The following is a 25,211-nucleotide window of genomic DNA, read 5'->3' as shown; positions in this document are numbered from 1 at the left end:
GATAAGAGTCCGCACACTTAACCATTACACCAAACTGGTTGAAACAGAGTTTCAGAACCTCTTAGTGGAAACAAACATTCTAAAAAAAAATGTTTAAATGTTCATGAGGGTCACCGGGGAGCATGACATCACTCGTGACGTCACAAAAATATTAAATAAAAATAAGATTTAAATGAGGGGATGCCTATTTCCCCCAGTGAGTGTGAAAAAGGATTTTTCCCAGATGAACCTGCTTGTCATTCTAGAAAGGTCCTCTTTTTTAGTCAAAACGATAACATCATTGTTGTTTATAAAAATCGTTGGACCTCCCTCAACAGTCTTTGATCCAACAAAGTAGGTGCCTTGAGGACATAATTTAGCATTAAGCACCAAAAGCAAGACCCAAAAAAGAACCAAGGAAGTTGGTGACATGTCTAAAGTTTGGAAACTGCTTTAAAGTAGAGGTAAATCCATAGTGCATGAAAATGATATTGTTTCAAAGAATCCTGTATGTTTCTCCTTCATTTCCCTCTTGAGTGTTCTAGTACTTTTTTCCAGAAAAAAAAGCCCTGCTTACCAGAGCTTATTACAAAAGATATTTACATATTACAACGATGTTTACTATCAGTGGTTATTTGGTTACATAAATTTTCAGAAATTGTGACTTTTGAATGGCCTAACTACTTTATCTCCTCAGGGAGGTTGTTGCAATTATATGCCTGAAAAGATGTTTTAAAAGCAGGGATGAAACTAACCTAGTGTGAGAGCAAGTACAGAGCAAGATAGCAGCCAAAGTGCTACTACCTCCCATCTTCTGCACCCTCTTCCCAAGAGAAATAGTATTGGCAAGAAATGCAAATTACTTTCACCTCCACCTAAAATGCAATATTCTGGTTTCACAAAAAAGCCGCCCTAAGCCTGCTTCGGCGGGGAGGGCGGGGTATAAATAAAAATTTATTATTATTATTAAAAAAGAACTTTGGGCTCTTCACTGCTCTATTGCGATTTACATTACTATCATAAGAGAGTATCAGCCATTCCAACAAAACAAATAAGAGGAATATCCACACCTGATGACAGGCACATATTTCATTTCTTATAACATGCTGATTTTGGTTTGCTGTACACTTGATAAACAATTCAGAAAATTCAAAATATACAGGAATTTCTTTGACTTGGTGTATACTGTAATTAGCCAAACTGGATGTTTATTTTTGTATGTTATAACAACACTTTTAAGGCCATTAATCTTAATAGAAACTTGTCTGCATCAAATGGCAATGACTGTGAATATACTACTGGTGACCTCAAATAAGTTGTCTGCTTAAGACAAGCAATACCACTTCAGCTGCAGCAGTTGCATAAAACTGAAGTCCTACTGCTTGAGAAAAAGATTTCAGTATAGCAGAGATCACTGACCATAATGTGAAGCTTAAGGAATCTCAGAAATGCTTGCCTCTCCAATGTGGTCATACGAAATTCAATGGAAAGGTCAAAAGTGTTCCCATCCTGCCAAGAGAGGTTTTTTTTCCAGGGCTGGAAAAGAATGTCTGACACTTCAGGAAATGCTTCAGCAGCAGTCAACAGTCTTGTATGCTATTCCATACAATGATCAGGCAAAGAATCTTCTGTGATGGCAGCTCCTAAATTCCTGTGCAGGACTAGTTCTGGGACCAAGTCAGGTAAATGATTGCGTGGGGAGGGGCAGCAAGGAAGGTGCTGATGCACTGCAAGGGTTCAGCACATTCTCAGTCATTGGCCATGCAGCAAGAACCAGGTCTGGTTTCTTGGACTCAGCCAACAGCAGAACAGAAGGAGGCAACTGAGTGTACATCGCTTGGGGCAACAAAATACCCTGAACCAGCCCTATTTCTCTGGCGTATTCTTTGGCACACAAGGAAGAAAAAATGCCATATTACCAGAGAGTAGAGATAAGAGTGTTAGTTTGTGCTTGCAAGACGTGCCTATCCTATATACCTCAACTTGGTTAACTATTATCTGTTCCTCACAACAAATTTTGCAGATTTCTGTTCTGCAGAGGTGCAAGATCTGGGGGTGGGTGGGTGGGGGGGGGGTGGAGAGGAACCTCTGCATCAACATAAAGCCCTGAGTAAGGTCTTAACTACTAAATTGATTTAAAACCAAGTTAAGGTTATAGACCAGATTATCTGAATCCTTATCTGTGCTGAGGAGGAATAATGAAAAGGTTACTGGAAAAGAATCTGGGAGGGAATTGTGTTTATGAGATTTCTTGGCCTTTGCCACTAGGTAAAGCTATCAATTTGACTTCCATTGACTGTTTGCCTACAGTTCTCACCAAAATTGTTCTCAGTTTTTTAAACAGAATAAACCACTCCACTTTTCTTCTGCTTTTGGCCATCTGAGGCATCCTCTTATCCTACTAGTTTATTTATTTACAGTATGTCACAGAAGCGAGTACACTCCCTCACATTTTGTAAATATTTAAATATATCTTTTCATGTGACAACACTGAAGAAATGACACTTAGCTACGATGTAAAGTAGTGAGTCTACAGCTTGTATAACAGTGTCAATGTGCTGTCCCCTCAAAATTATGCAACACACAGCCATTAATGTCTAAACTGCTGGCAACAAAAGTGAGTACACCCCTAAGTGATGGTGTCCAAATGGGGCCCAAAGTGTCAATATTTTGTGTGGCCACCAATATTTTCCAGCACTGCCTTAACCCTCTTGGGCATACAGTTCACCAGAGCTTCACAGGTTGCCACTGGAGTCCTCTTCCACTCCTCCATGACGATGTCAGGTAGCTGGTGGATGTTAGAGACCTTGCGCACCGCCATGTACTGTTGCGCACCGCCATGTACTGTTTCAGGATGCCCCACAGATGCTCAATAGGGTTTAGGTCTGGAGACATGCTTGGCCAGTCCATCACCTTTACCCTCAGCTTCTTTAGCAAGGCAGTGGTCATTTTGGAGGTGTGTTTGGGGTCGTTATCATGTTGGAATACTGCCCTGCGGCCCAGTCTCTGAAGGGAGGGGATAATGCTCTGCTTCAGTATTTCACAGTACATGTTGGCATTCATGGTTCCCTCAATGAACTGTAGCTCCCCAGTGCCAGCAGCACTCATGCAGCCCCAGACCATGACATTCCCACCACCATGCTTGACTGTAGGCAAGACACACTTATTTTTGTACTCCTCACCTGGTTGCCTCCACACACGCTTGACACCATCTGAACCAAATCCATGTCCTTAGTCTGCTTGTCTGCAGCAAACCGTTTGTGGGCTTTCTTGTGCATCATCATCTTGTGAATCATCTTTAGAAGAGGCTTCCTTTAGGGGAGGGATGGTGGCTCAGTGGTAGAGCATCTGCTTGGGAAGCAAAAGGTCCCAGGTTCAATCCCTGGCATCTCCACTAAAAAAGGGTCCAGGCAAATATGCATGAAAAACCTCAGCTTGAGACTCTGGAGAGCCGCTGCCAGTCTGAGTATGCAATACTGACTTTGATGGACTGAGGGTCTGATTCAGTATAAGGCAGCTTCATATGTTCCTTCTGGCGCGACAGCCCTGCAGACCAATTTGATGCAGCGTGCGGTGTATGGTCTGAGCACTGACAGGCTGACCCCCTACCCCTTCAACCTCTATAGCAATGCTGGCAGCACTCATACATCTATTTCCCAAAGCCGACCTCTGGATATGACGCTGAGCATGGGCACTCAACTTCTTTGGTTGACCATGGCGAGGCCAGTTCTAAGTGGAACCTGTCCTGTTAAACCACAGTATGGTCTTGGCCACCGTGCTGCAGCTCAGTTTCAGGGTCTTGGCAATCTTCTTATAGCCTAGGCCATCTTTATATAGAGCAACAATTCGGTTTTTTTTCAGATCCTCAGAGAGTTCATTGCCATGTGGTGCCATGTGGAACTTCCAGTGACCAGTATGAGGGAGTGAGAGTGATAACCTGCTCCCCCTTCACATCTGATAGCTTGTGCCACTAACGAGTCACATGACACCAGGGAGGGAAAATGGCTACTTGGGCCCCATTTGGACATTATCACTTAGGGGTGTACTCACTTTTGTAGCCAGCAGTTTAGACATTAATGGCTATAACAGTTTAGACACTGTTATACAAGCTGTAGACTTTACATTGTAGCCAAGTGTTATTTCTTCAGTGTTGTCACATGAAAAGATATACTTCAATATTTACAAAATGTGAGGGGGTGTACTCACTTCTGTGACATACTGTATAGTCCACCTTTCTCACTGAGACTCATGATGAATTACAAAATGTAAGTTAACACAATCAAATGGATGGGGCATCCAGTAAACAATGCAATAAGATTTGATGCAGAAATCTGAAATTAAGCAGGAATCTGAAACAGAGCTGGAAGGAAACAAAAGCATTAACATGACATCTTCTGCCTCTGTTCTAGAGATAGTTTTTATGCTGTTCAATGACTCAATTTTAATAATGTGATGTATATTTAATTGTAAACCACCTCAAACAGGACTCTGAAGAGCCAGTGTAGAAATACCCTAAATAAATACACCATGCCAACTTTAACATACATGTGTACAACCCCAGATGTGCATACATACCCACACAGTGCAATCCTAAACAGAGTTACACCCTTCTAAATCCACTGAAGTGAATGGGTTTAGGATTACACTCACAGCCAATGCTTCATTCTTAGATGGTGGTGGTGGCATAAAATCCTATTTACCAGGTTTGTGGGGAACAAGCTGTAATCCTTCTTGCTAATAGATCCAGCTATAGTCAACTATGGTTTTGTAACCTCCAAGTTCAGGTAATGCATCACACTCTATTTCCAAAGCTACAGCCAAAGGAAGTGGGGGGGGGGGGGAAATCAGCCCACTTACTGATGGGGTGGGAAATAGAGGGCATATTGTTCCTATTCTGGCTTCACAGTACTGGCTGCCAATTCATTCAACGTCCAGTTCAAAATGCTTGATCTTTAAAGCCCTGTTGGTCTTAAAGAATGTCCTCCCATATGCTCCTCCCCTTTCTCTTAGCTCTATGCTTCTCCCCATTCCCTTAGGGCCATTTACTCAGGTGAACTTAGCAGAACTGCCTCCACATTATTGTTAGTCTTGCTTAGACTGACATCTAGTGGAGTGAAATATCAAAAGAAAACACTAACAACCACAGCCATAATACACCATTTTTAACTGTATTGATCAAAAAACTGTGCTTGTGTCACTACAAAACATTACTGGAGGGCTGCAGTTGTTTTATTAATATACCCATAGATACATTACCTATTTTTTTAATATGCAACCACTTGTTACCCTATGAATAAAAACATTTTGTCAGTGCTAATCTGCATAGAATTCTTGAAGCACTGATGTGTTATATATCACAGCTGTTTGATTTAGCACTGCTGTAGTCTAAATTAACTCAGGAGCATTTTTCCATTATACGTTTTTAGAAAATAGACTAGGGAATGAATGCATGGGATGCATATCAATCCCATTCTGCAGTCATTCCATTGCTTGCCCATCAGTTACCAGGCTCAGCTCAAGGGGACTATCATATACACTGCCACAAAACCTTTGCTCGTTTCAGTTCTGCAGGGTCATCTTGCAACCAGGCAACATCCATAAGCACCAATAATCATGCATTCTGCTTGTGGCCCCACCTTATGGAATTTTCAGCCTGACAAGGTTAGCCACTCTCCTGGCTTTCACAAACGACACTTAACAGAATTATTCCAAAAAGCTTTTTTGCATGGCAATAGGACTGTACTCTAATGTAGTTGTTCAGAAAGTTGCATTGGTAAATGAATAGGGACTAGGGTTGCCAAGTCCAATTCAAGAAATATCTGGGGACTTTGGGGGTGGAGCCAGGAGACTTTGGGGGTGGAGCCAGGAGACATTAGGGGTGGAGCCAAGATCAAGGCTGTGACAAGCAGAATTGAATTCCAAAGGGAGTTCTGGCCATCACATTTAAAGTGACAGCACACCTTTTCAATTCCTTCCTTCCATAGGAAATAATGAAGGATAGGGGCACCTTCTTTTGGGGCTCATAGAATTGGACCCCCTGGTCCAACCTGCTGTTTTTATACCTTACTTCACATTCAAAATGGCAAAAATAGCTATTAAAATAGTTTCTAGCAATCTTGTGACACTCTATAAAGGAAAAGCTCCTCTACTGTGAATGTGAAACAAGAACTCTGAGGGCACAAAATAGGGCACAGACTATTTTCATATAACTCTTCATTTACATATATGTCAAGCTAAAGTTGCTTATTGCCTATTCTAATGTTAACCCCCCCCCCCCGCCCAAATATTAACCAGCAGCTGGCAGAAAACAAACAGCCCTAATCATGCCAGAAAGAAAACATGTTTCAAATCTAAAACTTAAAATAGCCCTTGGCCTACTATATACAGAAGGAAATATAGGAAGAGAGGCATAGTTAAATTTTAAAAGGCATTGTAGCTTCCAAACAGATCACTATCGTGTAGCACACAGAAAAAACCATAAGAACTCTGTGTGTGTGTGTGTGTGCTTGCTCTCTTCACATACCCCCATCTAATTTCATCAAGAGACAGGCATCTGTGTTCATGGCTGACAGTCACAGATCCCAGGGACGACTGATTCCACGCTGAGGTGCCGTGGCGAGGGCGACGACTGCGCCGAGGAAGGCGCGGGGAGCCCGGTGGAGGCGAGGAGGGGAAACTTAGGGAGCGGAGGGCGGCGCAGGGAGAGCCACCGCTGAGGAAGCCAGGGAGGCAGGTCATAGCCCCGGGGACTCTGGAACGTCCTGCGGGCGCCGGAGCCGCCACAGACCGAGGCCAGGCAGCCGCGAGCTGGCCGACCCGCCTTCCCTCAGCCTGCGCCTCAACGGCATGGCGCGCTCTCTCGAACAGAGCCTCAGCCACTGCGCATGCGACAGAAACCTGCGCGTGCCGCTTCACACACGCACGCACACCTCTTCCTCAGAACTTCCTTCTGCAGAGTCAGATTCGTTTCTGAATCTGCAGAAGGCGCCGTTTCCCTCCCCTCCCCTCCCCCCGCTGCTGTTTTTGGGGGGAGCGGGGGAAGAGACTGGAAAACCTGGCGTCTCCCGCCAGAGCGGGAGGATTGGGACCCCTAATAGGGACTGTTGTATTGCTGTACAGCAATACTGCTGTATTGCTACCTATCACTGAATTTGCTGTGACTATGTACATTTTACACCATTAGTATGTCATACTTAAATTCATATGCTTTCTTTCAGCTCTAGTTTCAACTTTCTGAAGTCAAATCCTACTGCACTATTCATTTGACACCCCATCCTGTTGACTGTGTTTGACTTACACTATGTAATCTATCCTGAGCCTCAGTGAGAAAGGCAGACTGTCAGTAATGTAAATATATATAATTCTTAATACAGAGTTTCCCCTGCTAATGTATTCACAGGGCCAGTGTTACCCAGTAGGCAGCCACCTAGGGTGCAACCTGCCCACAGGGGTGAGTGTGGGTGCCCCCTCCCTGCACACATCTTGCCGCCCCTGGTGCCCTTTTCCCCTGCCGCCATGCTCACCCTTGCTAACACCCACCTCTCTGCCACCCTCCTCCACCGCACTATCCAGCCTGATGGCCTGCCAGGAGTGCTGTGGGCAGGCCGTGGTGGGGAAAGGGTACCAGGGGCAACAGGGCAGGGTGGAAGCTGGTGCACTAGGAAGCACTCAGACCCAGGAAGGCTGAGCAGGGTCAGCGGGGTGGCACATGTGCTCAGAGCCTGCCCTTCCTTGCCATGTCTAGGACACACACAAAAATCTGGTGCCGGCCCTGTGTATTCATTTTCTACAAAATATCTAGATCTAATTATTATTATTACTATTAACTGTTCAGTCCAGTTACAACAGGCATGCCAAAAACTATTTAATTTTCTTTCCCAACCTTAACTTCATAGATATTCCAACAATGATGACAGATTGGGGAGCCAAATATTAGTGATAAATCAATTCATATACCACCAGATAGTGATCAAAATAACACAACACATTCAAAGTATCTCATATTGCAATTCCACTGACCTTGAACTGCTGCTCATCTCCACCCAGCCCCACTTCCAGGAAATGTGCAGCAGAAGTCCACCAACTAGTGTCTGCCATCTGCAATAGCAAACAATATTTTTTAAATAAGTTGCCCAAAATTCTGGGAGTTCTGTGTTGAGTTTCCAAGATTTTTTGTCAAGTAAGCATTTATAGCACAATCCTAAAGAGACTTACTCCAGTCTAAGCCTATTAAAATGACTAGGCTTAGACTGGTGTAACTCTCTTTAGGATTGCACTGTTAGAGTCCCAATGCAGACTAGGACCATGGTTCAGAGGTCAAGGCAATTGTTTAAGTCTACCACTGTTTTCTCAACCTGGAGATGTCCCATAGAGTTATTATTTGCTTCAGTCAAGTAAATACATAGAATGTATCAAGAGATATTCCCATGAGTACATAGAATTTTCTCATCCTGAATCATTGGTCTATCAAGCCCAGTATTGCCTAGTCTGACCAGCAGAGGACTTCTAGGGTCTTTCATAACACCTGCTACCACATCCTTTAAAGTGGAGTTGCTGAGGATTGAACCTGGGATCTCATGCATGCCAAGCAGATGCACTTCCTCTCAGCCACAGAGCCACCCCCATAAGGGGCAAGGACTTCTAGAAATGGGCTTTTCTGCATGCTCAACTTACTCTTGGTTTTCTTGGCAGTCAATCCACTAGCAGTGGAATCAGTTTGAGCATGGCTCTTCCATATATCTGCCTTCCCTCTGCGTTTTCACAGTTATGGGGTCTTTTTTTTTTTTGTCTACATGAGCATTATATTTTGAGGATTTTCAAGGGAGAATGCTGCCATCAGTGGTGACGTCACAGTACTACTCTTTTTATTTTTTTGTGCAAGCTTGTATTGACATACTGACATAGTGTTGTAGTGATAGATCAAGCAAGTTCTCTGAATTCCTAGCTCTCAGTTTTTAAAAGTATGTCTCTATCTGGTTCCCTTGCCTTATCGCCTTCCCTTATATCTATGTGAGGAAAGGGCAAGACACTTTATTTAATGAAAGCTGAGAATTAAAAGAACCTGCTTAAACTATCATTAGAAGATGGGTAGCTGTGTTAGTCTGTCTGTAACAGTAGAAAAGAGCAAGAGTTCAGTAGCACCTTAAAGATTTACAAAATTTGTGGCCAGCTATGAACTTTTGTGAGTCACTGCTCACTTCTTCAGATATCACTACAACACTATCTCAGTATTTTAGTGCCTTAAAAAAACTCATTCATCTTCAGGGCAGTTGGGAGGAGAGGGAGTGATGTCACTACGATGACAGTCCAATCACTGAAAAGTGGAGGTGGGTGAGAGTGTGGAAGACAAAGAAAACCAACAGAAAGATCACACACAAGGAAAAATACAATTCAAAATCAGCTTCCAGAAAAAGATTGGAGTAAAAGTGGTCTCAAAGGAACCAGAAAAATATGGGAGGCGCAAAAAAGATGAAGTGAAAACTAGGCATAAAAATGCATGCAGAAATCAGGTTAAACCAAAGCAGTATGGGACCAAAACTGACAAGAGGGGAAAAAACATGTGAGAACGCTTACTGATAAGGAAACTGATCTTCTAGGGTTTTTAATCAGAGGATTAGCAGTATTAAAATGCAAGTTATCACTAATTACATACTCTCAAACATTTCATATGAAATTAGGAAGATTCTTCAATAGAACCCTTCTGTTACACTTTTCAGGCCTCATCCCTTCCACAGCTACATATCAGTGAAGGCTCAAGTTATATCTATTTGACAACAGTCTGTTCTTCACTTTGAAAGGCAAGAAGCTGGCTGCTCTTTTAGATCAACATACACTAGAAAAATATAGTTGTTCTTTACTTTACTTTACTTTACTTTACTTTATTCGATTTATATCCCGCCCTACCCCACCGAGGTGGGCTCAGGGCGGCTTACAACAATAAAAGCTAACAAAGGTCGATTTAAATACAATTAAAATTATACAATAAAATACATAAAAGCCTAACAATGTTATCAATTCTTACAATGTTATCAACAGTTAACGATATACCTCAACAACTGACCTGCATGAGGCCTTGTTTCCCTTGTGAAGGGGAAGGATAGAATATTTCATAACTTAAATATTTATTACATTATGGTACATGTATTTATCCACATGTGCATGTAGCCAAGATACAAGACACAGAGATTAACTTCTCGAGTCTCTGTGTGGGAGATAAACCTGGAGTAATCATAATACTCTCACACAAACATTTTATCAAGGCATCGCCAAAGAAAAAATAAGGACAAATTATGGGACATAACTTATCAGGTTCATGTGCCAGAAAGTAGAGGCAGTCTAGGGATGCTAGCCTCTATATGGGACCTGGGGATCTCCCAGAATTATAGCTCACCTCCATTTACCCTGGAGAAAAAGGATGCTTTTTGTTGTGCCTTGCATTTTGGGGACTGAATTTCCAACGCAGTGTACCTAGCGCTCTCAGGTGAGCAGCGGGAAACCGTAGGTCACTTGACTAAGGATGGACTTCCCTCACCACCTATGAAAATCTATGGCGGGAACTTTAAAGGGTCTCAATTGGACTGGACTGGGAAGTGGGTTGTTCCGGGAAATGTATATAATCAGGGACCCAGCCTCGCCATGTTGTCTTTGAGATGTACCTGCTAATAAAGTATGTTGACTGCTGAGCGTCTCAGAACCCAATACATTACACTGGCGATGAGGATGGGATCCTGTTGAACCAGCCAGTGGCCAGCCGCACTGCAAGCTCCGCATATCAGCTCCAGTGTTCTCGTTGCACCCAGAGCCATGCATCGCTGCTGGGATCATGGCTGTTGCTCCAGGACAACCTTTACCAGAGTTCAACACCACCTGGCCGGACCTGTGGGAGTCATGGGTGGACTGGCTCAGTTACTACATTGAACCGCACAAGATGGAGGAAGCTGCGGAAATTAAGGTGCTCCTCCTGAGTTCATGTGGGGTGGAGACCATCCAGTTGATGAAATAGCTCATCGCACCCACAACCCTTGCAGCCGCCACATATAAGGACCTGGAGGAGATCCTGCTCAACCGCTTTGCGGTGGGCGTCCGAGAGGAGAAACTGTGCTACAGGTTGCTGGCCACCGATGACAATACCCTCATGAAGTCCAACCAGTGACCGCCTTCAAGCAGGCACACAGTGGCCACTTTGCAATGAGCGCATACCAGGCCGCCACCTCATTGGCTTCCAGGGAGGTGGCTCAGATGAGGAAGAAGCGCACCAGCTCTGCCGCCAGCAATGCCGCAGCCCATGATCCATGGCCCAACCACAGGTCTCCGAGAAGCCAACCACAACAAAGTGCGCCAGCTGCGAGGATTCACATGAAAGTCGCGAAAGCCCATTCTGAAACATGGACTGCTGCAATTGTGGAAAAATAGGCCACATAGCTCGAGCCTGCAGGGCCAAGTTCAACTGGAGGTGTCAGTCCATGCAGCATGACTTGACTAACACACACATGACAGCTTCAACAAGCATCCAGGTAATGAACTTGCCCCTGGACACCCCCGATAAGGTCAAGGTGTCAATCCTTATCGAAGGGGCTCCCTGCCTGATGGAACTAGACATGGGCTCCTCCATCTTCATAATCTCAGAGGAGACCCTTGAAAAACTATGCCCCCATGGCAGCCCGCAGTTGCAGCCTGCTGAATTCGTTTTGTGGGACTTACAGAAGAAACTCCGTCCAGATTAAAGGGTGGGTCAGGGTAGAGTTCAAACAATTCAAGGGGATGCTGGACATACTTGTGGTGAAACGCCAGCTCACCACCTTACTGGGATTGGCCTGGTTCAAACCACTGGGCATAGAAATTGTCGGGGTGAACAAAACACAGACCCACAATTTCAAACACATGTGCCAGGAATTGCCTGAGGTGTTCGATGGGGCTCTGGGGTGTTGCAAAGCGCCACCCATAGCTCTGCCGCTCAGCCCTATGGTAATGCCCATAAGGCTGAAGGCTTGGTGGGTCCCGTTCATGCTGAAACCTAAAATCGAAGACAAACTGGAGCGCCTCATAGCACAGTGGGTTTTACAGCCCATCTCCCATGCGGCATGGGAGACCCCATTGTCACACCCGTGAAGCCTAACAGGGACGTACGCATCTGTGCAGACTAAAAATGCACAATAAACAAAGCCCTCCAAGACCATATGTACCCTGTCCCAGCGGTTAGTCTCGTCATCACATCATTGACCGGTTCTAAAATTTTTGGGAAGCTGAACTTGGCTCAGGCCTACCAACAGCTTCCGGTGGACACACAGACTGCAGAGGCCCAGACAACAGTTACACACTGGGGGGATTTCAAGGTGTGGTGGCTACAATTCGGGGTCAGTGTAGCTCTGGAGATTTTTCAAAATCAAATGGACTCTCTCCTCAAAGGAATTCCCGGAGTACAACCATTCTTTGATCTTGTTTTAATTGTGGCCCCAGACATCGAAGAATTTAGTAGCCGTTTACATGAGGTACTGCGCTGTTTCCAGACTAAGGGATTTAAGGTGAAACGGGAGAAGTGCTCATTTGGGGTTCTGAGGGTGGACTTCTTGGGGTTCACAGTCAATGCAGCTGGCATCCACCCTACAGCGGACAAGTCCAGGGCAATAGTCCAGGCTCCAGCCCCCACTTGTAAAGTGGAACTTCAAAGCTTCTTGAGGCTTCTGAACTGTCATTTATTCTTGCCCCACAAAGCTGCCCTCGCTGAACCCCTACACAGACTCCTTGATAAATAAAGCCCCGTGGGTCTGAGGTAAAAAGCAGGCTGCTGCTTTTTACTCCAGGCAGTCAAGGACATTTTGGTATTTAACGAGGTACTCCACCACCTTGATGAGTCCCTTCTGGTGATCTTGGACTGCGATACTTCCCCATATGGCGTAGGCACGGTCCTGGGACACCAACCTCCGGATGGGCGGGAGATCCCCATGGACTATTATTTGCACACCCTGACGTTGGTGGCGCTTCATGATTGCAACAGACCACAAGCCGCTGCTGGGCCTCCTCACACTCCGCAGTGTGACTCCGCAGATCCTGTCCCTGTGCATCCTGCATTGGAAAGAGTTCTTCAGTGCAGACACCTACGCACTCATCTACCGCCCTGGCAAAGTGATGGGCCATGTAGATGCCCTCACCTGCCTCCCTTTGCTGTCAGAGGACCCTGATCTGGTGCCAGCCCACCACGTGATGCTGATAGAGGCTCTGCCTGATAGGCCTTTCCACATCACAGAGGTAGCCCGTTTCTCGGGCCGCAACCAAATCCTTGCACGTGTTTTGGACTGGGTGGGGAGGGACTGGCCCACGGGCAAGGGAGACGCTGAGTTTAGGGCCTTTGCATCCCACCAAGATGAACTTTTGGCACACAAAGGGTGCCTCCTTTGGGGTAACCATGTGGTGGTTCCCTCCCCCACTCCAGAAGTAAGTGCTCGAAGCCTTGCACAAGACGCACTCAGCGATAGTGTGTATGAAGACCCTGGCACGTAGCTATGTATGGTGGCCATGGATGGATGGAGAAATAGAGGGGTGGGTAAAAAGATGTCAGCCCTGCCAAGAGTTCCAGACAGATCCATCCATCGCCCCCACTTACCACTGTGAGTCCAACTGCACGCCATGGTCCCAGCTACGCTTAGACTTTGTGGGGTCATACCAGGGTCAGATATTCTTCATCCTGGTTGATCCATACGCTAAGTGGCTGGAAGTGATTACCGTAGCCTCCACCTCCACTGGCACAGCAATGAGAGCCCTACGGAGATCCTTTTGCTTCCAAGAGATCCCAGAGACCGTAATGATGGACAACGGTACCGCTATTACCTCCCAGGAGTTCTCGGAATTCCTGAATAGGTACCTCAACCGGCACATACGGTCCACTCTCTTTCACCTGGCCACTAATGGCCAAGCGGAGCGCATGGTCCACACCACCAAGGAGGCCCTGGGTCACATAGTTCATGGGGATTGGAACCACCACCTGGCGGCCTTACTTTTTGTGAACTAGAACACCCCAAACCCCGTTACAGGCCTGAGCCCTGCTGAACTGCTCATGGGTAGGCAGCTAATCACCAGGCTAGACAGACTGCATCCAGACCGGGCTCCAAACCTCCACAGCTCACCAGAGACCCGGGAAGTCACTAGGGTTCTTTCCAGAAGATCCAGTCTACGCTAAGAACTTCTCCAGCGGCCCCAAGTGGTTGCCCAACTGAGTAATGCAGGTCACCGGTTCTCAATCGTACGAAGTGTCGATGGAGGGGGGCCAGCTCCTCTGTAGACGCATAGACCAGCTGCGCGCCGGACACTGCCAGAAGAACCGGAACAGATTGAGGATGCGGGGGATGGGGAGGTCATGGGGGCACTTCGAACTGCCTTCTTCCTCTCAAGACCTTCTGACCCCAAACCTCCAATGGACTCTGATTCAGCCCCCCTGAATGGGGAAAGTGAAGGGCCTCTGATCTTTCCGAGTTCACTGCATGAGGGCTCCCCTTCCACGCCACCCCGCAAGGAACTGGCAGCACCCAGAATAAGTCTGCAAGCTCCGATACCTCCGGCCAAGACTCACTGGTCTCAACGGGAGCAGCAGCTACCTGAATACCTATGGGATTATGTCTGCTGAACTAATGGGGGGGAGGAGCGTTGTGTCTTGCATTTCAGGGACTGAATTTCAAACACAATGTACCTAGCGCTCTCAGGTGAGCCAAGGGAAACCATGGGTCATCTGAATAGGGGTGGACTTCCCTCACCGCCTAAGATCTATGGCGGGAACTTTAAAGGGTCTCGATTGCACTGGACTGGGAAGTGGGCTGTTCTGGGAAATGTATATAATTGGGGACCCGGCCCTGCCACATTGTCTTTGTTAATAAAGTATGTTGACTGCTGAGCGTCTCAGAATCCAGTACATTGCACTTTTCAAGGGTGGACTTATGGCACTGTATCCCACTAAGGTCCCTGTTCTCTCCAGGCTCCATCCCCAAATCTCCAGGAACTTCTCAACCTGGATCTGGCAACCCTACCCCCATCCCTGCCAATAGCCAGGGCTGGGGGGACCTGGCAACTCTAAGGCAGTCCCTGGTAAGCAAGGATGTTTGAAGAATATGTAATCATTACACCAGAACATTACATAAAAATAATTAGATGTGACTTCAGTTTCTTCAGTGCTAGCACACAACTGAATAGCATCCAGTGAAATGAGGAAGATCCATTCAGTTCCAAGTTTTTTGCACTGCTATAATGCCTTAAACTAAGATCAAAGGATCTTAAGTCAACTCTCCTCATTAGGGCCAACTCTATAATAAAGCGAGCTGAGGCAGTTGCCTTTGCGGGGCGGGTGGGGGGGAATATTCTACCCTGCCCACCACTAACAAGCTGCCTGCCTGTTGCCCCTGCCGAGGAACAAAAAAAGTTTTTCTTCCCTTTTTCTTATTTCCTCAGACTTCTTTTAAAATTAGTGTGTTGAAACGAAAGCCAAGAATGCCAGTTTGTGAACTTCCTCAAATTTAGATCTGTTTGCAAGATTTCAGCCACCATTTCTGGTTGCTTGTTGCCAGGGCAACAAAATGGTAGCTGAACTCTCATAAAAGAAAGTAATCTTTGGGAAGTCCTACAGAGCATGTGCAGCCTGTCACAGCATTGTTTTAAGAAAACAGGACAGCACAGCAAAAAGGTAAGGAGGCTTACCAACTCTTGAGCAGGACAGAGATTCTTGAGCCAGAGATTCTTCAGCCACTGCTGATCCCTGTACAAGGCCATTTTCACAAGTGACCAAGAAGCCCCTTTCTGCATTTCTTGCACATGTAATTCAAAAATAAATTATGGTTTGGGCTAGAAGATACATTCAGTGTTCTTTTTTTGTTTTAAAGCTGCTGTTGGTGATATGTAAATGAAGTATGCACTATTCTGAGTTCCCTAAAGGACAGAACAAAAATGTAACAGACAGGCCAGTTACGAGCCTTATGGCCATGAACTCACTGGGTGACTAAGCAATTTACTATTCCTACCTTGGTTCCACCATTCCACATCTGCTTTTTAATTTTTTTGCTGTCAGGTTACAGCTGACTTATGGGAACCCTGTAGGGTTTTCAAAGCAAGAGACGTTCAGAGATGGATTGTCATTGCCTGCCTCTATGTAGTGACCCTGGTATCCCTTGGTGGTTCCCATTTTTATACTAACTGGGGTCTACCCTACTTAGCTTCCAAGATCTGGTGAGATTAGGCTACCCTGAGCTATCCAGGTCAGGGGAGTAATATTATCGGAGTGGATAAGATCAGGGACAACAGAAACATCCACAGAGTGTGCTGAATAATGTACACAAGAGAAAAAAAAGAACACAAGAAAAGGACAGAACAAAAGAAAGACACACTGCAACAGTATTTCTAACGGTCTTTTCAAAATGTATCATCTGAGGATAAGAAGATTCCCAGCCTTCAGTTTACAGTCTTCTTTATACTATCTTATCCATAACCAACTCCTATCTAATTTAACCAACATAATTGTCTGTGAGCTCTCTAGAGGAGGAAAAGCAGACACATCAGCTAACATAAATGTATTTATATTAGCCACTACATGAAAGAGTTACACGGTGCTTGCAATCATACTGGAGGAAAATGTGTTTTTGAAATTGTACTTACCCTTGAAAAAGGGTAGGGTAGGTGAATTTCAGGACAGACAAGACATACTGGAAAACAAATGCTACATTAGTGACATTATATAATAACAGTGCTAGCAAAACAAGAAATGTTTACAGAAACCACAACCATGACTGTTCAGTGTATGTGTTCCAGGCATGAAGACATGCTGGTCTCAGCACACACTTGAGGGAAGGAGGGGTTAATATTATGATTCCTGCAACATTTTTAAAAAACATGAAGAGATGGGGGCCAAAAACAGCCACATGACTAATGGAATGGCAGCGTGACTACAAAATGCAAGAATGTGGAGAAAACCCTGTCAGGCACAAAACAGCCTTCTGTACTGCATGAAAAATACATCATGTGAAGCAGCAGTATCTGCCATTCTACAATTACAAAGCCTTTTCATGGCCACATAATATTTTCAAAATATAAACATGGAACATTAAAAACACAAATGTATCCATAGATCAGCCAAACTTGGGGATGCCTTCACCATGTAACAAACGTTGTAAGTGAAGGACTTTGCAGGATCTCTTAGCCTCAGGCTTCAGAGGGGGACTATAGAGAGACAGAGAGAGAGATAGGCCAGGACCAGTGTTCCCTCTAAGCCGAGTTGGCATGAGCTAGCTCACAGATTTTTAGCCTCCAGCTCACACATTTTTGTCTTTGCTCAGGAAGGATGACTCCAGAGCACACTAATTGGTGCAGTAACTCACAACTTTAATGCCAGCAGCTCACAAAGTAGAATTTTTGCTCACAAGACTCCGCAACTTAGAGGGAACGTTGGCCAGGACCCTGATCATCCTTCCCTTCTACTGCTCCAATATTACCCATTTGATGTGTTGATTGCTATTCTCAGGGAATCTTCCTTCCTTGTAGCCTGACACCTTCTCTGCACATTATGCTCTTCTCCATGCCACTACCTCCAATTCTATCCATCCTAGCTAGCTAGACTAGATTAAAATCCTATCTATCCTGTCTAGAATGGAGTTCCTTACAATAAAGAAGTCATATTAGTTTTGCAAAGATAAAGTGGCTCTGTAATGCTGTTTCTTGTCAGTACACACAAACCAGATCAGGGATGGCCAAACTTGCTTAATGTAAGAGCCACACAGAATAAACATCAGATGTTTGAGAGCCACAAGACATGAACATCAGAAAAGGAAGGAAGGAATGGATGATGGTGATAGATAGACAATAAACGAGGGAGGAGGGAGAGAGAGAGGTGGAAAGAAAGCAAATTTAACTTTAAATGCATTCTCCATGCTGCCAGCTGGCTTGGCTTGAAGAAGTGATTTAAAGAGAGAAATGCCTTCTCCAAGCTGGCTGACAGGTTTGTAGGGGCTTTGAGAGCCACACAATATGTGTGAAAGAGCCACATGTGACTCCTGAGCCGCAGTTTGGCCAGCCCTAAACCAGATAGATGCTACTGCCTTATGTGCCTTGAGCTTTCTGCTAACCCAAATAACCCTTCAACAAATACACTTGGATGGCATTCCCAACTGCACTTGGTCTAAGATATATACTTTAAATAGTTCTACCCCAGTTTCTAGCTCAAAGGATTCTCAGGGAAGTTTCCAAAATAGTGTTCAGCAGTACCCTATTCCCACATAAATAGCAAAAAGTTCTTTCCTTCCCCCCCCCCCCTCAAAATGACCTTCAGCTTATTGCAAGTCATCTCTTCAGTTTCTGGGATCATACCCACACAGGGCCGTAGCCAGGATTTGGAAGGTGGGGGGGGGGCATTTACATTTTTCAGCGGGCACTGATGCCCCCCAGCGCCCCATACAACCTTCCCTCTAGTGACAGGCAAGGCCGGCCCTAGCCCTTCTGGCTAGGCAGCACAGATCTGCCCCGCCCCAGTCACCGGATCTGCCGCCTACTTATGAGTAGCCATGCAAGTAGGCAGCAGGCATGGAGCTACTCGCGGGAACAGGTGGGGGGAGAGGTAAGGCAGCAGAGGTGAGGAGAAGCAGTGGCAATCGGGCCTGGGAGGGAGGGGAAGGGGCAAGCAAGTGGCTGTGATCAGGGCTGGGTGGGAGGGGAACAGGCGAGGAGAAGCAGTGACTGAAAGGGGTGAGGAGAAGCTGCTGCAATCGGGGCTGGGAGGGAGAGGAAGGGGCAAGCAAGTGGCTGACATCGGAGCAGGGTGGGAAGGAAAGAGGCAAGGAGAAGCAGTGGCGATTGGGGCAGGAAGCAGGCCTGTAGCTATGAGGGGGCCTATGGGGGCACAGCCCCCCGACTTCTGGGTGGGGCCCCATCCAGTCCCCAGGGCCTCTGCCATAGCTTCAGGGACTGCTGCTGGCCCCACAAGCAATTTGGCCAGCTGGGGGCAGAAGCAGTCTCAGCCTCCCCCTGGAGTTAAAGGGCCAGTAGATCAGCTGTTTCGCAGGCCCTTTAACTCCAGGGGGTAGCTGGGGGTTGCTTTTGCTGGGGCTCCACTGGCTGTTTAAGTGGCGGGGAAGGAAGGGAGGGTTGAGAACAGAGTGAAAGGGAGGGAAAAGAGGTGTCTTCTCTTCCCTCCCTGCTGCTCTCGGGGCTCCCTCCCTTCCTCGCCATTAAAATAGCTGTGCTGGCGGGGCAGAAGCAGCTGCCTACCTCTCTGCACCAGTTAAAGGGCCCAATGACCAGCTGTTTCATGGGCCCTTTAACTAGCAGCGGGGCTGGGACTGCTTCTGCCTCCACCCTATGCTATTTTAAAGGCAGCGAAGGAAGGGAGGGTGGTGGTGAGGGGCAGGCAATGAAGAGCTTCCCTTCCCTCCTCTCCCTGCTGCTTTCCCCGCCACCACCCTCCCTTCCTTCACAGCCACTTGCCCCTTCCCCTCCCACCCAGCTCTGATCACAACAGCTTCTCCTCACCCCTTCCCCTCCCTCCCAGCCCCGATCACCACTGCTTTTGCTCGCCCCTTCTCCTCCCTCCAAGCAAGTGGCTATGATTGGGGGTGGGGGGCTGGGAGGGGAAGGGGCGAGGAGAAGCCGCTGCGATTGGGACTAGGAGGGAGGGGAAGGGGCAAGCAAGTGGCTGTGATCGGAACTGGGAGGGAGGGGAAGAGGTGAGGAGAAGCCGCTGCGATCGGGGCTGGGAGGGAGCGGAAGGAGCAAGTGGCTGCAAAGGAAGGGAGGGCGGTGGGGGGAAAGCAGCCGGGAGAGGAGAGAAGGGAAGCTCTTCATTGCCTGCCCCTCGCCACCACCCTCCCTGCCTTCCCCACCATTAAAATAGCATGGGGTGGAGGCAGAAGCAGCCCCCCTGCTAGTTAAAGGGCCCATGAAACAGCTGATCGTCGAGCCCTTTAACTGGGGCAGAGAGGTAGGCACAGCTATTTTAATGGTGAGGAAGGGAAGGCAGCCACGAGAGCAGCAGGGAGGGAAGAGAAGACTCTTCTTTTCCCTCTCGTTCACTCTGGTCACAACCCTCCCTTCCTTCCCCGCTACTAAAACAGCCAGTGGAGCCCCAGCAAAAGCAACCCCCAGCTACCCTCTGGAGTTAAAGGGCCCGCAGAACAGCTGATTTGCTGGCCCTTTAACTCCAGGGGGAGGCTGAGACTGCTTCTGTCCCTACCAACCAAATTGCTCGTGGGGCCAGCGGCAGTCCCCGAAGCTATGCCAAAGGCCCTGGGGACTGGTTGGGGCCCCACCCAGAAGTCCGGGGGGGGGGGGGGCGGGCTGTGCCCCCATAGGCCCTCTCCTAGCTACAGGCCTGTACCCACAGCCCCAGAAATGTTTCTACTGTATCCTCCTTCTCCATCCGTCGATACAAAAGGCTCACTGCCGTCTTTAGAAGAGTTTAGTAAATGATTGGCTGCAAACTGGTTTGCTTCTGCCTTTGGAAAGAGATAAGCGACAGAATCGGTTCTTTTCTACCAATCACCAAAGACAGGAAGGGCTTGATAATGTGTTCAAGGAAGGAACGATTCAGTTTTACGTTCTTCTAAAAAAGAACGTATTACTCCAGTCTCAAAAAGAAACGGAAAGACAGTGAAGAGCGGCCTGAATTGCCTGACTTGGGAATTCGAAGTTAGCATATAGAAGCACAAGCGGATCCCAAGTCCTGCTACACTTTTGAAGCGCAGAGAATCATAAGGGAGTCTAAAACCGGATGTAAATATTGGTCAGCAGTTCAACTAATTCAAATAGCTGGTAGTTCCCTCGTCCTCACCTTGTTGGTGAAATATGAAGTAAAGTAGAGTAAACAAAAGGTGAGACCAGCTGCAGGTCTCTTTAAAGGCATCTGTCAACGCATTCCCTCAGTTGCGAGAACAGACCCGTTAAGGCATTTTCTTACTGCACCGGGCTCCAGCGCCGGCTACCGCCATGATAGCGACACGTTGCTTTTACGTCTGCTCCAATAAGCACAAGGAACGGGCCGGAGGAACTGCCTTCTTAAAGGGGCAACGCTTCCCCCGAGGGAAGAAGACAAAAGCCACGATTGCACAGGCAGCGTTACTTTTGTGCCCTTCGAAAATAACTTTCTCGGGGAATAGAAACTTTACAGATAACGAATCTGCTCGTCTCTATCTGATACATACTCAAAGATGACAACTGAGACCTCCTTTTAATCATTATTTTAAGTGACGGTGTGTGCTGTATCTCCATTTGCAGAAGGAGATAGATATGCTCATTCCACAAAACTTACTAAAACTCGGAATAGCGATTGCCCATGACTGCCAATAGAGAATGCATGCTTGCCCATAGGGAATAATAGAAATTAGGCTTGCCTTAAGGACAACGATTGCCCATAGACTATATATGACTGCCAATAGAGAATGCATGCTTGCCCATAGGTAATAATGGAGACCATGCTTGCCCATAGGGGATAATGGAAATTAGGCTTGCCCTAAGGACAACAATTGCCCATAGACTATATGACTGCCAATAGAGAAAGCACACTGCCCATAGGGAATAATGGAGACCAGGCTTGCCCTAAGGACAGTGATTGCCCATAGACAATACATGATTGCCCATAGGAAATAATGGAGACCACACTAGCCCCTAGGGAATAATGGAAATCAGACTTCCCCTAAGGACAGCGATTGCCCATAGACTGCACATGATTACCAATAGAAAATCCATGTTTGCCCTTAGGAAATAATTGGGATCACACTTGCTCATTGATAATAATGGAGACCACACCTGCTGATAGGGAATAATGGAGAGCTGGCTTGCCCTGAGGACAGTGATTGCCCGTAGACCAGGGATGTCAAACTCATTTGTTATGAGGGCTGGATCTGACTTAAATGAGACCTTGTTGGGCCGACCATATTGGGCCGGGCCATATGTGTACCTATTTAAGATTAGGTAGCAGAAATATAAATTTTATAAAGGACACAGACAAACAGAATTCAAGGTGTTTTTTTTAAAAAACAAAAAACTTAAAACATGCTTAAAACATTAGCACATTGGTCTTAAAAGTGCTTTCTTTGTATCTCTCTCATGGGATTCAGGGAACTGGGCAAAGGAAGCTGTGGCTCTTTCCTTCCTTCGCAAGGGGGCCAGGAGGTGGAGGCACCTCAGCTAGTAGAAGGAAGAGAGGCTTGGCTCAGTAGCTCCGTTGTGCAATTGAGAGAGCCTGGAAAGTCAAGCTCTCCCTCCCCCTTTCCTCCCCAAGGGAGGATCCCCAGCCAATAGAGAAAAAAGAGACTTTGCTCTGTAGCTTCTGTGCAACTGAGCACGTCTTGCAAAACAAGCTGTTATGCAGAAGGAAGCAAGAGAGAGGGAGAAGGAAGCAGATGACAGCCAGATGCTAGGGGGCCTGATAGGAACCCTCTGAGAGCCTGATTCAGCCCCCAGGCCACCTGTTTGACTCCTCTGCTATAGACTATACATGATTGCCAATAGAGAATCCATGCTTGCCTATAGGGGATAATGAAGACACTCTTGCCCATAGGGAATAATGGAGACCATGCTTGTAAGCACAGCAAATGCCCATAGAAAAATACATGATTGCCAATAGATAATGAATGGTTTCCCACAGGGAATAATAACCATGATTGCTCATAGGGAATAGTGGAGATTAGGTTTGGCCTAAAGACAGCAGTTGCCCATTATTTCCTCATAGGAAATAATGGAGACCATGCTGGCCTATAGGGAATAATGGAAATCATGCTTGCCCTAAGGGGATACTGGATACCAGGCTTTCCTATAGACAAGAAGGAAAAGCATGCTTGCCCATTTGAAACAATGGAATCCATGCTTTCCTTTAGGAAATACTGGAGTCTACACTTGCCCAATTTAGAGAACTATTGCCCGTAGACAGTACATGATTTCCAATAGAGACTGCATGATTTCTAGGGTTGCCAAGTCCAATTTAAGAAATATCTGGGGACTTTGGGGGTGGAGCCAGGAGTCTTTGGGGGTGGAGCCGAAAGCAAGGGTGTGACAAGCATAATTGAACTTCAAGGGAGTTCTGGCCATCACATTTAAAGGGACTGCACAAATTTTTAAATCCCTTCCTTCCATAGGAAATAATGAAGGATAGGGGCACCTTCTTTTGGGGCTCATAGAATTGGACCCCCTGGTCCAATCTTTTTGAAACTTGGGGGGTATTTTGGGGAGAGGCACTAGATGCTATACTGAAAATTTGGTGCCTCTATCTCAAAAAACAGCCCCCCCAGAGCCCCTGATACCCGCAGATCAATTCCCCATCATTCCCTATGGGAATCGTTCATAGAGGTGCATGATGGCTCTGTGGCGGGGCCTCCCCCGCCAGCCAGCTGGCTGGGGGAGGGGGGAAGCCTGTAAAACCGAGGGATCCCCCTCTGGGACCTGGGGATTGGGAAGCCTAATGATTTCCCATAGACAATAATAGAAAGCACACTTGCCCATAAACCAGCTTATCCAGAGGGAATAATGGAGCTCATGTTACCCAAAGCGGTGCTCTCCTAGTGTATAGCTCTTGGAGACCTTAGTGAGAGTGGGTCACATTGAGATCTCTCCACTAATTGTATACCATGATTTCCCCCGCTGAGAAAGACTGTGAAACAGACCAGCATTTCACAGGCGGACCCAGATGAGTCTAGCAGTGCAATTCCAGTGGGCACTGTAGACGAGACACAACCACAATGGGGAAATGCTACTCAAGATATAGACTAAACTGTTACCTGGAGGCATGATGATGTTATGGCCCACTAAAACAGTGCACTGATGGTATTAGCCTGGAATAAAACAATGTACTGTAAATATCTCTTGATGTAAATTTACCAAGAAGGTATGATTGTTAATGTTTGCTGATGATCCTTGATGGCTGGAGAAAAAAAAGCTGCCTAGTTGTGAGAATGGTCCATCTATTTGGATGATTAGATTAGGAAGGCAGAATTCAGGTTGTAAGGTGTATCCCATTATAGAGAGAAATACCTCTTTTTTTAGATGGGGGAAACATTTTAGCTTAATAGATGCCCTCAGATTACCTCCAAAAACAGCAAATTCACACTTGTTCTTAGCTGCTAGGAACCATTTTGCTTGGCTCCACTCCATCCTGGTTTTTAGCATACACTTCCAGGCCACAATCTGGTTTAATCCTAAACCAGACATGGCTGACACTTGCACATTGAGGGAATTGGGAGTGAAAGAAAATAAGAGTCATCCTTTACCTAATGTGCCCTTTGCAGGAGCATATAGGGGGCCTTACAACCAAGCTTCCTTATAAGCAATAAAGGAGACCATGCTTGCCCATAGGAAATAATGGAATCCATCTTGCCAAAGCAAAATACATTATTGCCAATAAAGAATGCATGTATGTCCATAGGGAATAATTCAGAGCATGTAATAGTGAACATGTGTTGCACAGATGGAAACCATCCTGATCTCGAGGAACACCCAACAGTGTTTGGCCATAAGGAGAGCAGCAGCATAATTGGTAGTACAGAATTAAAAGTTGACATCTTTGATTTGAAGAAGCATCTCAAACCCCAGAAAAGCAAGGCAGCATAACATTCTGATTTGTTTTGACATGACGGGGCCAATTACCCATGAATAGTGATTTCAAGTCATTTGGACTACTCATGAATCAGTAGCTCATGCTTGATTAAGTAAAGATAGAATACAACCCAGAGCTACCCATGAATACAGAATGAGATCTACTGCTGAGATTATTAATTGTGAATGTCCTTAACTGGAGTTCCCAATCCTAACCCTCACAAAGACAGAGGCAAACTACTGTGTCCAGGACCACATCTAAAATAAACCAGGGGGTCCAATTCTATGAGCCTTAAAATATGGTGCCCCTATCCTTCATTATTTCCTATGGAAGAAAGGCATTTGAAAAGGGGTGCTGCCCCTTTAAATGTGATGGCCAGAACTTCCTTGGAGTTCAATTATGCTTGTCATACCCTTGTTCCTGGCTCCACCTTCAAAGTCTCCTGGCTCGGCAGCCAAAGTCCCCAGATATTTCTTGAATTGGACTTGGCAACCCTATTATGCGCCCATTTCCATAGACTATAAAGGTGAAAACAAAAAATATCTACAACAGACTGCTACAGGGCGGGGACCAGAGGAAGGAAGACTCGGGTTCCAATCTTGCCTCCAATATAGAATTCATATCGGCTGATAAAGCAGTTGCTTCCCTTTCTCGAACATGATGACTTAGCAACAGCGATCCATGCTAT

The 25,211-nt window shown here is 46.3% G+C and overlaps 1 protein-coding gene across 1 annotated transcript in view; it reads right to left on the bottom strand.

The window, feature by feature from the left end:
- TMEM241 (transmembrane protein 241) overlaps nt 1-20,929 on the bottom strand; it is a 74,132-nt gene extending 53,203 nt beyond the window's left edge. The window contains 3 exon segments of the mRNA XM_060244350.1: nt 7,999-8,076; nt 16,609-16,655; nt 20,768-20,929. Coding sequence (XP_060100333.1) covers nt 7,999-8,076; nt 16,609-16,655; nt 20,768-20,839 — 197 coding nt within the window. The 5' untranslated portion in view covers nt 20,840-20,929.
- Nucleotides 20,930-25,211: the final 4,282 nt, after the last annotated feature.

Source organism: Heteronotia binoei, chromosome 7 (assembly GCF_032191835.1).
Source record: "Heteronotia binoei isolate CCM8104 ecotype False Entrance Well chromosome 7, APGP_CSIRO_Hbin_v1, whole genome shotgun sequence".
Taxonomy (NCBI): Eukaryota; Metazoa; Chordata; class Lepidosauria; order Squamata; family Gekkonidae; genus Heteronotia; species Heteronotia binoei.
This window is presented reverse-complemented; position numbering and strand designations above follow the sequence as displayed.